Source organism: Diabrotica virgifera, chromosome 3 (assembly GCF_917563875.1).
Source record: "Diabrotica virgifera virgifera chromosome 3, PGI_DIABVI_V3a".
Taxonomy (NCBI): Eukaryota; Metazoa; Arthropoda; class Insecta; order Coleoptera; family Chrysomelidae; genus Diabrotica; species Diabrotica virgifera.
This window is the reverse complement of record NC_065445.1, coordinates 220,448,867-220,463,195: the sequence shown is the minus strand read 5'-3', so window position 1 is coordinate 220,463,195 and position 14,329 is coordinate 220,448,867. Positions and strand designations below refer to the sequence as shown.

The 14,329-nt window shown below is 31.0% G+C and overlaps 1 protein-coding gene across 2 annotated transcripts in view; it reads left to right on the top strand.

Moving 5' to 3' along the window:
- The first annotated feature begins 1,805 nt into the window (after window positions 1-1,805).
- LOC114325936 (zinc finger protein 420-like) overlaps window positions 1,806-14,329 on the top strand; it is a 41,325-nt gene continuing 28,801 nt past the window's right edge. For both annotated transcript variants that reach the window (XM_050647279.1, XM_050647280.1), the window contains exon 1: window positions 1,806-2,199. In XM_050647279.1, coding sequence (XP_050503236.1) covers window positions 1,962-2,199 — 238 coding nt within the window. In that variant the 5' untranslated portion in view covers window positions 1,806-1,961. The remainder of the gene's footprint in view (window positions 2,200-14,329) is intronic.

The following is a 14,329-nucleotide window of genomic DNA, read 5'->3' as shown; positions in this document are numbered from 1 at the left end:
ATTTTTCTCATTTTTAAAGTAGTTTTTTTTGATAAAACAAAAATGACCTCATCTAATAAAAAAATCTTTGTTCATTCACTAACCAGAGGTATAAACTACAAGAAATTTCAGATGAGACTGGACTTGTTATGCTGCTCACCGCAAAAAAGGGCTGTTGTCGAAAAATTGCAGTCAACTCTACAAAAATGAATATATTTGGCTGAAATTTTTTTGAGTGTACTATACTTTTACATGTTCCAATTATAAATAAAAATAATTTTTAGTTTCCAAGATATAATTTTTTTAAAAAGTCACTTTTTTACCCGCAAGACCTATGTAACCCCTTAATAACTGCCTTTCCATGCTGTAGCAAACTTAACAAATTGTTGATTTCAAATTGTAACAGTTAAGTTTTGCAAAGTATGCTGCCCTCTTGTATCTTCTGTGTTATCTTCATCATACAATTACTTGGATGAGCAGGAGCGTTGTCTAAAATCAAAAAACATTTCACCTCTTCCGGCAGATTCTCAGTTTCTTCTCTTGAAATTTTTTCACTGCAGGTACAGTCGGAGAAATGAAAGAGTACCCATGAACGATCACATATTATTAACATAATCTCTATCGTTTGTTATTTATAGAAAAAGAACAGCAAATACAAAATATGTGATTGTACCTGTTTGACGTGACCGTTCATGGGTATTCTTTCATTTTTCCGACTGTACAAATTCTTTAAAAGGTCAATTTTTAAGATATCTGGGGTGAACCACTATGATGAAATTATTTATTTTTATAGCTCCACAATTATATACAAATCCTACCTCAAAATATTTGTAAGAATTTAAACTCTTGAATGCCTTCATTTGTTGACCTGTGTAAAAACTATTACTAAGCTCCAAATACAAAAAAAACTATGTCCATGTAAGTAACTATATTTGTCCATGTTGTCACCCTTGAAAAACTTTTTCTACTGTAGGTTAACTCATACCCCTTGAGGGAAAATGGATCTATATACCAAAAGCTTTTGAAAATATTTACTTATGTTTATTTATTCACTGCTTACAACTAAATACAGTCGTTAAAGTACTTCTACAGCTGGAAGCTACAGAAGTCAACAGCAAAATGTTCGGAAAATACAACTATAAAAAACTATTATACAACGATTAAACTATTATATAAAAACAATTATATAGACCACTATTTTATAACAACAATAACTATTTTATAAAAAAACTATTAAACGTAAAAAACTTAAGAAACTCAATGCGGTACAAATATAAATAATTTCAATGTTTGCCTTCCAGCTTTCAATTAGTGTCATAAACGTCAAAGTCTTGAAATGGCCTATAAGAACTGATAAAATAACATTTATGTTCATCCCAGCCGCCATATTGAAATAATCTTGACAGAATGTTGGAATGGTCTATGGAAAGATACTGAAGAATGTTTTATAATATGTATGTTTCTGAAGCAATGTCAGTCAACTTCAAGTAAAATCTTGTATTGTGCTGTAATTAAGAATGAATAAATTATAATTGTTAATGGTCAGTTCACCTAACTTAAATTATAACAAAACGTCAATTTTGAAAAGTATTTAAACACCAAGTATTCAAATACTCTAAAGTCTAAAGTATTTAAAAACAAAAAAGTACTTAAACTTTGAAATACTGCCCTTCAGCTCTGATACCAAGTTAAGTTCATAGGCAACCCAAATTACACGGTACACTGCTCACAGTAGTGGGTAAGGTCCTTAACCATATTCAGTCAATTGCCATTGTCATCTTGTGCCACTTGTCAGTTGTCACTTGTGCTTGTTTTGTTTTTTGATATTCTGATATTCTGAATTCTCATCTCATGTTATTTTATTTTTATTGATTTGATTTTATTCTTCCTTGGGCTGGGGCGCTTGGGTTTTGCGTTTGGGCCAGTTTGGGGTTGTTAAATTGTTATTGGAATTTGTAATACATAGAATTAAGCGTAATTAAATGGAAGTAAAACAAGAAATTAGTGAGGAAACCTATAAAATAGAAATAGACTATAATCACTTGGATGATGCTCTTTTGGTGGATGGCATTAAATGTGAAATTCAGGAGGAATCCCATAGGGAAGGTACTCATGACACACATGGTTCGTTAGACTTAAAGAAATTTCCCATAAAGACTGAAATAGAACAACATGGAAATATCCTTAACCAATTTGAAGAAAGCGAAAACACTGAAAAAGGTTAGTAACAAAATATTTAACTCCTCTCATATTTAGAAGTAGTATAAAGACGGTATTTATAACGTATAACGGTATTTACTAGCTAGTATAATTTTCATTCTGAATTAAATTTTAGGGCATTTAATATTTATTTATTTATACTGCACATTTACAGCAATGATGCCAATTATAAATGCACAGTTGGTCAATACAAGGCAATAAGAACATACAATAATTTATACAATACAATAAAACAAATACACTTTAAAACAATAAATAAGGGTATCACAGTTTATGTAGCATAGTACTCTTTTTCATATTATATAGGTCAAGGTCTTCACTCAGGATAAAATCGTTCATTGCTATTAAGCAGTTTGCCATGGGGGAGTTTGCATATTCTGGAGTTGTTTTAAATAAAGTGTGTCTACATCTAAGTCTTTGGTCTGGTACATTAAAAGTTATAAAAGAAAGAATCGTAGGAGAATCTATGATTTGATAAACTATATTAAATATGAAAATGATTTGGGCATTTCTACGTCTTTCGCTCAATAACACAGTGTCAAAAAGCATTATCTGCAAGTTATAGGAAACCTTAAAAGGATAAATCCCAAATTTCCTCAGATATAAAGACCTCAAAAATTTCTTCTATATAAGGGACTTTCAATATAAGGGACAATTACAAATTAAGTACTTAGTTAAATGATATTTTGTTAAAAAAATAAATATGAACCACTGGATAAAGCACCACAAAATGTAGGCAACTTAATTTGAATCATTTATTTCAGAAATCACTTAAAGGAGCATTCTCACCGTTCGATTATAATTGATCAACTTGAGTGAATCAACTAAAATCAAATGGTAATAGCTGTGAGAACATATGTTTCAATTTTAATCGGCCAACTTTTGTCGATTCAACAAAAGATTGATCGAGTCAAACTAGGTATATCATTAAACTTGACATTTTTCAGACAAGTTGAATCACGTTTGAAGTGTATGAACATTTGTTGGTCGACTTGAATCACTATTATCTCGTCAGTCTGTGTAAAAAGTTATCTTTCAAATCAACAAAATGATTTTAAAGTGGTCAGAGAGTGTTATGTTCAGATTTTTATATCCTTCTCTATCTTCCAAAGCAAGTTCTTTTAGTAGAGTTTCTGAAACACGCATTCATTTCTTCTTTTACTCCAATTTCGTATCCAGAAACGACGTCTTTTATGTTCTTTATTCCGTCTTAACATAATTTTCGAGTGTTGCTGAATTAGGAATAATATCGCACCTTGAGAAGAAGAGTGTGCCAAGTCAAAAAATGGAAATTTTGAGTTAAGATGACTAACCAATAGTTTTCTAACTTATTAGTTACTGCAGTTGACTAACTTACTTTCATTTAGGATGTTGTTTTCTATTTATATCAGTTAAAACAAATATCTTTACTCTGCTATTGGATTTTACATTTTGGATTTTTCCTGTAAAATTTTAATTTTGAATTGGAATACTCTTCCCAAGGTGCGATATATATACTTTTACGTATAACTACACTTGGCGCCATTTTATTAAAACTAATTGCTTCAATTTTGTTTGAAATGTGTGAACAAAAACTTGACCGATTTTAGTTGATCCACTAAAGTTGATCAACTAAAATCGAACCGTGAAAATGCGCCTTAAGGGACAAAATATCAAAAAATTTGTTTTTGGTGATACAATTTAAAGGTAAATACATCTTTTAGTGCAAAAATAACCTATGTTTCATATCAGCCATGCAATTTGGCAGCCTTAAAAATAAACTGTTTATATCAGACAGAAACCAAGTGCCATCACTTAGACTTAGGTTCTTTCTATGGTAAATTTCAAATGTGACAGTTGGTGCAGCCTTCACTAAATAAGATGGTATTTTGTTGTTTATTGTTACATTGTACAGGGTGTTTCACTTTCACTGGGAAATGGGTATACAGTAGAACCCCGGTTAACTGAAATAAAGGGGGGAGAGCCTTTTCGGATAACCAATTTTTCGGTTTAGCCGTCATATGCTAAAAATAGCCTAATAACACGGCGTATAGGGAAAATGAATTTACAAACAATGTCTATATATACTGTAGTATGTACAGTACAGTAATACAGTATTTTATTACAGCTATACAAAATATTTAAAATACAATAATGAATAATGGATTGGTAAATACATAGTAGGCTTCACTATGTATTTACCACTTTTAAATATTTACGTTCTGGTTGACCCGGGTTCCGGTTAACCCGATTTCGGTTGATCGGGGTTCTACTGTACTTGAATGGTGAATAGAGGTCACTGAGACGGTTCTAGATTCTAGATATACTACTTATTACCCCACCGTTTATTTTTATAACCGAGTTACAGGGTGTTTTATCGATTTGGCCCATTTCTTTCAGGGTCCATGACTTTCGAACCACCTTGTATATATTTTTTTGATATTTGGCAATCATAGTTCTCATTTACAAACCCAAACTATACATTTACTGATCACAAGAATAACCCAGGTTAGGATTAACAAAAAATATAAAGTAATTGTGACCTTGAAACAACACCCTGTATATTGAAATTTTCAAAATCCGTTTACATATTTGAAAAGAGCACCAGAAACTGAGTTTATTGGTTCGCTTCAATTTTTTGTGATGACAGTTAAATGACTTTAATTTTAAAATTATATTAAAATTTTTAAGACTGAAATCAAACTACCCTTCGTCTATATACAAAACACTCCAAAAAATTAATGGTTTGACTTGATCTCAATAGTAATTTAAAAAATATCACTCCTACACTCATTTATTGCAGAAACCACCTAAGTGCAATTTTTTTTAAATTCATAACTCAAAAATTTGAATGTCAAAAACAATTTAACACCTTCCCTGCACCAGCAGTCAGGAAAGACTGGTAACTACGTTTTCAGAAATTAGGGCTAAAAATAAATAGGTACATATTATATTTCCATCTAGCGAGTAACATACAAATGAAACCTGTTGGTAAAAACTAACATATACAGGGTGATTTATTAGTGTGATTAGTAATAAAAGTTAATAACAAAACTTGTAGCCAATTTTGAGCTTCACATTACAAAATTAGTTAGAATGTTACAGGTTGTTCGATAACATAGTGGCAGACCAAACTTATAACTTTGTTATAACTTTGTAAATACCCTGTATAACATATCAAACCTTTATATTTTTGTGATGGAGAAGTTAATAGGATTTTGAATTTAAAATATAATATAGGGTGTTCCATTTAAAAAAACATAAGTTTGGTCTGCCACTATGTTATCGAACACCTTGTAACATTCTTACTAATTTTGTAATGTGAAGCTCAAAGGTGGCTAAAATTTTTGTTATTAACTTTTATTGCTATCTATTACTATAGCGGATCTATTGAGCTTTATCCCACTAATCAATCACCCTGTATAGGTACCTATATTCTTGTCTGAAAGAGATACATCTAATAGAGGGATAATTTAGTACCAGTTGTATTCGAATGGTAATGCATACAAGTTATTTATTTTTCATTGTGGGATTCACCAAATGAATTCATCTGGTGAATTCAAAATTGAGTAGGTAAAATGAGTAATAGAACTGTCAAATTAGTAAATTTGGCATTGGAAAATGTGACTACAAGTGATAGTTGTGTAGACAGACCCCAATTACAATTTGGATCGGCACCAAAACTTATACTTGCTAACAATATTAGCATTTGTTGCTTTTATATTTTTATGAAAAATATGTATTTTGTTCTCAAAAAAGTTTTGGTTATTTATTTTATTTGAAAATTGGCACTTCTTAAAAATGTCAGTTTTTGCTTTACCAGATGGAATCGCCTGGTACTGATACAGTTTCCAACAAGTTTGTATATTTCTTGTATGAATACAACTATTACTACACATAAATCTTTAAAAATTTACACATAGATGGCACTTACATTTCTTAGAACTACCAGCGAATGGTGTATCTAAATACAGAATTCTATAGTACCAGTCAATTACAACTGGTAAACATACGACATAATAATTTAATTTTTCGTAATCGCCATGAAGGTGTTAAAAAAATAGATCATCCCAATACCATGTTTTTGGTTTGGCAAAAAAGAATTTTGAAGAAGACTAGACCTATATCATCATCATCATTCTTTTTGCCTTAATCCCTATGCGAGGTCGGCTTGCCTAATTGCATTTCTCCATACAATTCTATCTTGAGTCATATCAATATTAATCCCCTTTACCAACATGTCCTGCCTAATCGTCTCCTCCCACGTCTTCTTTGGTCTTCCTCTCCTACTCCTTCCAGGAATCTGCACTTCAGCAATTCTTCGTATTGGGTGATTAGCATCTCGACGTTGAACATGACCAAACCATCTTAACCTATGCTCTCTCATTTTGGCATCAATTGGTGCCACACCTAGACTTCCCCTAATATACCCATTTTTAATTTTATCCTTTTTTGTCACTCCACTCATCCATCTAAGCATTCTCATTTCTGCCACATGCATTCATTGTTCCTCTTTCTATTTCACTGCCCAGCATTCAGTTCCGTACATCATAGCTGGTCTTATGGCTGTTTTATAGAATTTTCCCTTCATCTTCATTGGAATTTTCCTGTCACACAGCACACCACTCGCTTCCTTCCACTTCATCCATCCAGCCCTAATTCTACTGTATGCATCTCCATCTATTTCTCCACTACTCTGTAATACCAATCCCAGGTACTTAAAACTATTGCTTTTTACAATCAGTTCACCATGCAAAGATACCTTGTTATTTGTAGTAACTCCATCTTTAAATGAACATTGCAAATACTCTGTCTTTGTCCTACTAAGTTTTAAACCTTTTTCCTCCAGAGCTTGTCTCCACTGTTCCAGTTTTTGTTCTAAGTCTCTTTCACTATTTCCTACTAACACGACATCATCAGCATACATTAAGCACCATGGAATGTTACTCTGCAGTTTCGCTGTTATCTGGTCCAAAATTAATGAGAATAAATACGGACTAAGCACCGAGCCCTGGTGCAATCCTACTTTCACATGAAATTTATCAGTCTCTCCCACACTTGTCCTAACACTAGTCGTTACTCCCTCATACATATCCCTCACAATCTTTACATATTCACCAGGGACTCCTTTCTTATCGAGTGCCCACCACAGAATCTCTCGAGGAACTCTATCATATGCTTTCTCAAGATCAATGAATACCATATGAGCGTTTGTTTCTTTACTCCTGTATTTTTCCATCAACTGCCTTATAACGAAAATTGCATCTGTTGTTGATCTGCCCTGCATAAAGCCAAACTGATTCTCGGATATTTCGGTCTCTTCACGTATCCGTCTATCAATTACTCTTTCCCATATTTTCATGGTGTGGCTAAGCAGTTTTATAGCCCTGTAGTTTGTACATTGTTGTATATCTCCCTTGTTTTTGTTGACAGGTACTAGTATACTGCTTCTCCATTCGTCTGGCATTTGTCCAACTTCCATAATCCTATTAAATAAACCTGCTAGCCACCTTGTTCCTGTCTCTCCCAATGCTCTCCATACTTCCCCAGGAATATCATCTGGTCCTACCGCTTTTCCTTTTATTTATTTTTTGAAGCGCTTGAGCCACTTCCTCATTATTTCGGTGACCATTGCTGCTACTGTCTCCGTTGACTCTACAGGCTGTCTGTCAAATTCTTCATTTAATAAGCTGTCAAAGTTTTTTCTCCATCTCTTTTTGACATCCTTTTCGTGAACTAGTATTTTATTATTTTCATCTCGGATACATCTAATCTGATTAAAATCTTTTGCTTTCTTTGCTCTCTGTTTGGCTATTTTATATATCTTCGTTTCGCCTTCCCTGGTATCAAGTTGATCGTATAGGCTTGAATACGCTTCTGCTTTGGCTTTTGCTACTGCTACTTTCGCTGCCTTTTTCGCCACCATATAGTTTTGAAGATCTGTGTTGGATCTGGTTTCTTGCCACTTTTTATATAATGTTCGCTTCTCTTTTATTTTTCCTTGTACTTCGTTTGACCACCACCAAGTCCCTTTATCCTCAAACTTTTTTCCTGACGTTTTCCCAAGTATTTCAATAGCAGTCTCTCTAATAATGTTGGCCATTTTTCTCCAAATTGTGTTAGGGCTTCCTTTCATGTTCCAGCATATTTCTTCTACTATTATTTCCCTGAATAGACCTTCTTTCTCATCTTTTAGCATCCACCACTTGATTTTTTGTGGTCCTCTCCGAAATTTTTGTTTAGTTTCGCTTTTTACTTCGATGTCCAGAACTAGGTCCAGACTAGACCTATACTTAGCTGCAAAACAGTTTTTCGAAAGTTGAAAAAAGCGCACTTAGGTGGTTTCTGAAATAAGCAATTCATTTACAGTTACAGTGTTTTTCCATTTTCAACATTTCCTTAACCCTTTCCATACTCTGGGGACCTATATGTCTCACAAAATTTAAAATGTTGTAGGGGTGCCTATTTGTCCCCTAAATGAGCTTTAATCAAATATAACCGTATTGTGTTATAATAAGTATCTTAGGAATAGATTTCAAATAGTTTTCAAAAATCTTTTCCCGGGAGCAGTTGTGCTCTCTTCTGCCATGTAAGCAGTCGCTCATAAGAATTTAAAACAAATTTCTATTTTGCAATATTTTTATTTACTTGTTATGTTAAAAATATATATTTCTAACAATTTTAAAGCTAATTGATTCTCACCAAAGCCATAAATTCCAAAAAAAAAAATAATAAAAAAATTAAAAAAATACCTATGCATTATCAAAAATACCTATACATTACTACAATCTTCCTCGAGGCACTTACGAATGGAAAGTTATGTTGAAAAATTTTTCATAAAGTTATCACGGAAAAAGATAAATGTTAGATTTTTTTGTAACAGAGCGACTGATCCCGGGTTAAAATAACCCATTATATTTATTTATAGATTGACTCAAGTCATCTTCTATTTGTTGAAGCAAAAGTAATGGATACAAGAAAACTATATATGTATTCAATATTACTATACAGGGTGTCCCGAAAAGAATGGTCATAAATTATACCACACATTCTGGGGTCAAAAATAGTTCGATTGAACCTAACTTACCTTAGTACAAATGTGCTCACAAAAAAAGTTACATCCCTTTGAAGTTACAAAATGAAAATCGATTTTTTTCAATATATCGAAAACTATTAGAGATTTTTTATTGAAAATGGACATGTATAATTCTTATGTCAGGAACATCTTAAAACAAAATTATAGTGAAATTTGTCCACCCCATAAAAAATTTATTGGGATTTTGTTCCCTTAAACCCCCCCAAACTTTTGTGTACGTTCCAATTAATTCATTATTGTGGTACCATTAGTTAAACACAACGTTTTTAAAACTTTTTTGCCTCTTAGTATTTTTTCGATAAGCCAGTTTTTATTGAGATGCGGCTTCTTTTTCAATATATTTACGTAAAAATTTTATGGGGTTTTTGTTCCTTTAAACCCCCCTAATGTTTGTGTACGTTCCAATTAAACTATTATTGTGGTACCATTAGTTAAACACAGTGTTTTTAAAACTTTTGTCTCTTAGTCTTTTGTTCATAAGTCACCTTTTATCGAGATGTAGCCTCTTTTTCAAAATATACCTAAAAAATGTAAATAATAAATAAATTTTCAGATTATTAACAGGTCTCTATAATATAGTACTTAACCATATACAAATATGTGGTGGATTCGACAAATATTCAAAATATCTCGATAAACACTGGCTTATCGAAAAAGTACTAAGAGGCAAAAAAGTTTTAAAAATAATGTGTTTAACTAATAGTGCCACAATAATAATTTAATTGGAACGTACACAAAAGTTTGGGGGGTTTTAAGGGAACAAAACCCCCATAAAATTTGTATGGGGTGCACAAATTTTACTTAATTTTTTTTAAGATATTGCTGTCGTAAAAATGCCATATGTCAATTTTCAATAAAAAATCTATGAGAGTTTTCGATATATGAAAAAAAATCGATTTTCATTTTGTAACTTCAAAGGGCTGTAACTTTTTTTGTGTGCACTATTGTATATAGGTAAGTCAGGTTCAATCAACCTATTTTTGACCCCAGAATCTGTGGTATAATTTATGACCAATATTTTCGGGACACCCTGTATATCTATAACAAAAAAACATATACTTCATAAACTATGCCACCCCTATGAAACCCGTAATAAAACAAATAAAAATGTTAAAACTGAAAGTAGCAAAAAAAATTAAGACAAAGATACATCCTTTATCAAGCTCCAAAAATATTTAATTCCTTACCTGAGATGTATAAAATATATATAACTACTCTCAACTCACCAGTGATGGTTAAATCAATATTTAAAAAATATATTCTTAATTTAGATCGCGGCTATGTGCAAAATTTAATGGATTAAACAACTATTATCATTTTGTATGGTTTAATGAATATTATTTACAGTGTCATAACATTGAGGTAGGTATAGTTTTCATGATCAGAATAAAAGAATAAATAAATAAAAAAATAATAATATAAATACGTTGTACAAATTGAAGTATAATTTTAATGTAGATGTAATTAAAATTTATTAATTATTTATATTTTATGTAACAGTACTCAACTATATTTTTAATGTATTACACGATATACACACTATTCCCGTGCTCGACCATTTTTGGTTTTAACGGATAGTGCCAGATGTTGATGGTTTTATGTGTAAATAACATAATACTCTGGGCTAATTAGTAAAATTCATGGAAAAGTTATTTACCAGCAATTTGTTGCTGGAATCGAAATATAAGATCCTATATATTAATAATATAGGTATGCAAAGTCCGCAGATAGTGTGCTACTTTTTTTATAAACAAAATGGCGCCGACAAATCGTATTTTTTTCAATTATTGCTCTATAACTCCGAAGATTTTAACTTTACAACAAAAACACCCAAATAAAAATTCACCGCAATTAAATTCTGCATAGAGATATGTTTTTCACGATTTGCTCCGACGAAAATTTTCCTCGAAAAATGCGGGTTTTCCTAACAAAAACTATAATTTTCAAATAAAGTTTTAGATAAGTAATTAATAATCAATAATTAAATATCTTGGTGACATCAAAGATTTCTTGGTATAGATTGTAATTCCAGAAGCCGGTGAAAACTAAACGAATATTTTAGCAACAATTCAATTGTTAATTAACAATATACGATCGCAATAATAACCAAAATAATCATCATACATTGATCAAACTTATAAAGATTATAAAGATGAGATGCTTGTTTAATATTTTATTGACAAAATATAAATTTTTCTTTTTTTTTGCATAATCTTTAAATTTTGAAAAAAAAATAGTTATAATACGTTGATCTAATTAGTAAAGTACAAAAAAGGTTATTTACCAGCAATTTTATTGCTTTAATCGAATTATAAGATCCTATATATTATTAATATAGGTATGCAAAGTCCACAGATAGTGTGCTACTTTTTTTATAAACAAAATGGCGCCGACAAATCGTATTTTTTTCAATTATTGCTCTATAACTCCAAAGATTTTAACTTTACACCAAAAATACTCAGATAAAAATTCACTCCAATTTAATTCTACATAGAGGCATGTTTTTCTCGATTTGCTCCGACGAAAATTTTCCTCGGAATATGTGGGTTTTCCCAACAAAATCTCGAATTTTCAAATAAATTTTTTGGGCCAGTAATTATTTATCAATAATTATATAGCTTGGTGAAATAAAAGCTTTCTTGGTATAGATTATAAATTCAGAAGCCGGTTAAAATGAAACGAATATTTTAGCAACAATTCAATTGTTAATTAACAATTTACAGTCGCAATAACAACCAAAATAATCATGAGACATTGATCAAACTTAGAAAGATTATAAAGGTGTGATGCCTATTTAATATTTTGTCGACAAAATATAATTTTTCATTTTTTTGCATAATCTTTAAATGTTTAAAAAAATTGTTATAAACAAATTAACATTTCTTAGAAATTGTTTATTATATTCTAATTTTAAAAAATACTTAAAATGCGTACTTCATAGGTCTTGAAAATGAATGCTTTAAAAAAAATTTCCAACCATTTGCAAAAAAGTTAGGAAACAGCAAAATAAATATACGATATCTCCATTGTTTATAATTTGTTTTAATTGTTTCAAAGCTTAAAAGTGAGTCTATGGTACAATCTAATTACTCACAAAGAATGTCAAAAATTAGTGCAATGGTTATATTTTAATCAAAGATTAAAAATACTTTTTTTGTAATTTTTAGCGCGAAAGTAGGCTTGATACAGAGCCGGAGATAAAATGTTCACTCGAAGCGACTGACACGCTTAAACTCGCGCGAGTTGTGTATGTGGGCGGGTAGCTACGGTACTGTATTATTCTACTTTCGCGCGTGTAAATTACAAAAAAATATATTTATAATCTTTAATTAAATTATAAACATTAAGCTGATAATCGATATTGTTTTATAAATAATTAGCTTGTACTTTAAACTCACTTCTACGCTCTGAAAGAATTAAAAAAAATCATTAACACCGTAGTAATCGTATGTTTATTTTGCTGTTTCATAACTTTTTTGCAAATGGTTGCAAAAAAGTTTTAAAGCATTCATTTTCAAGATATTTGAAATGCGCATTTTAGCTATTTTTTAAAATTATAATATAATAAACACTTTCTGAGAAACGTTAATTTGTTTATAACTATTTTTTTAAACATTTAAAGATTATGCAAAAAAATAAAAAATTTATATTTTGTCGACAAAGTGTTAAATAGGCATCTCATCTCTATAAGATTTCAAAGTTTGATCAGTGTATAATAATTATTTTGGTTATTATTGCGACCGTAAATTATTAATTAACAATTGAATTGTTGCTAAAATATTCGTTTAATATTCACCAGCTTCTGGAACTATAATCTAAACCAAGAAGGCTTTTAAGTCACCAAATTATTTAATTATTGGTAAATAATTACATATCTAAAACTTTATTTGAAAATTAATGATTTTGTTGGGAAAATTTTCCGAGGAAAATTTTCGTCGGAGCAGATCGGGAAAACCACGTCTCTATGCAGAATTTAATCACGGTGAATTTTTATTTGAGTGTTTTTGTTGTAAAGTTAAAATCGTCGGAGTTCTAGAGTAATAATTGAAAAAAACACGATTTTCGAGCGCCATTTTGTTTATAAAAAAAGTAGCACACTATCTGAGGACTTTGCATACCTATGTTATTAATATGTAGGATCTTATAATTCGATTCCAGCAATAAAATTGCTGGTAAATAACTTTTCCCAAAAATGGCCTATTCTCCGATAATCAGCCCAGACTATAATTATTGTAAAATTCTTATACAGATACATGTACATGAAAACTAATAAACATATTATTATTATAAATATCAAACCTGATTACTTCCCCGCGGCACAGACTATTGGTCTAGAAGTTAATGTCTCAAAGACAAAGTACATGATAACAACTCGGGAAAGAGTACAAACGAAAGGCAACATATCTCTGAGCGGGCAAATATTTGAAAGAGTAGACCGTTTCAAATATTTAGGAGCAACAATAACAGAAGGAAATAAAAACAGTGACGTGGTCACTGTTTCACCAAGAATTTCACTTGGGAACCAATGCTTCTACAGCCTACAAAATATCATAAAGTCAAAATCAGTATCTATTAATTCAAAATTAAAAATATACACAACAGTAATGAGACCTGCAGTAATGTATGCATCAGAAACATGGACCTTGACTAGTGAACAAGAGGAACAATTTCTTAGATGGGAAAGAAAAATCTTAAGGAAAATATAATATGGACCTATACAGGAGAATGGCGTATAAGAATGAACCACGAAATAAATAGAATATTTAACAGACCGATTATCATAAAAGAAATACGAAGTAAACGACTGAGTTGGTTAGGACACGTAGAAAGGATGGATGATAAGAGAAATACAAAAAAAGTACTTAGAAAAGAATTAAATGGAAAGAGACCGAGAGGTAGGCCTAGAAAGAGATGGATTGATGGTATTAATCAGGATTTGAAAGACCTAGGAATACGAGAATGGGAAAAACAAGCAAAGGAAAGAAAAACATGGGCAGCTATAGTCAAACAAGCAAAACACACATAACGCCGAAAAGATCTCCTCAAAAAAAGAAC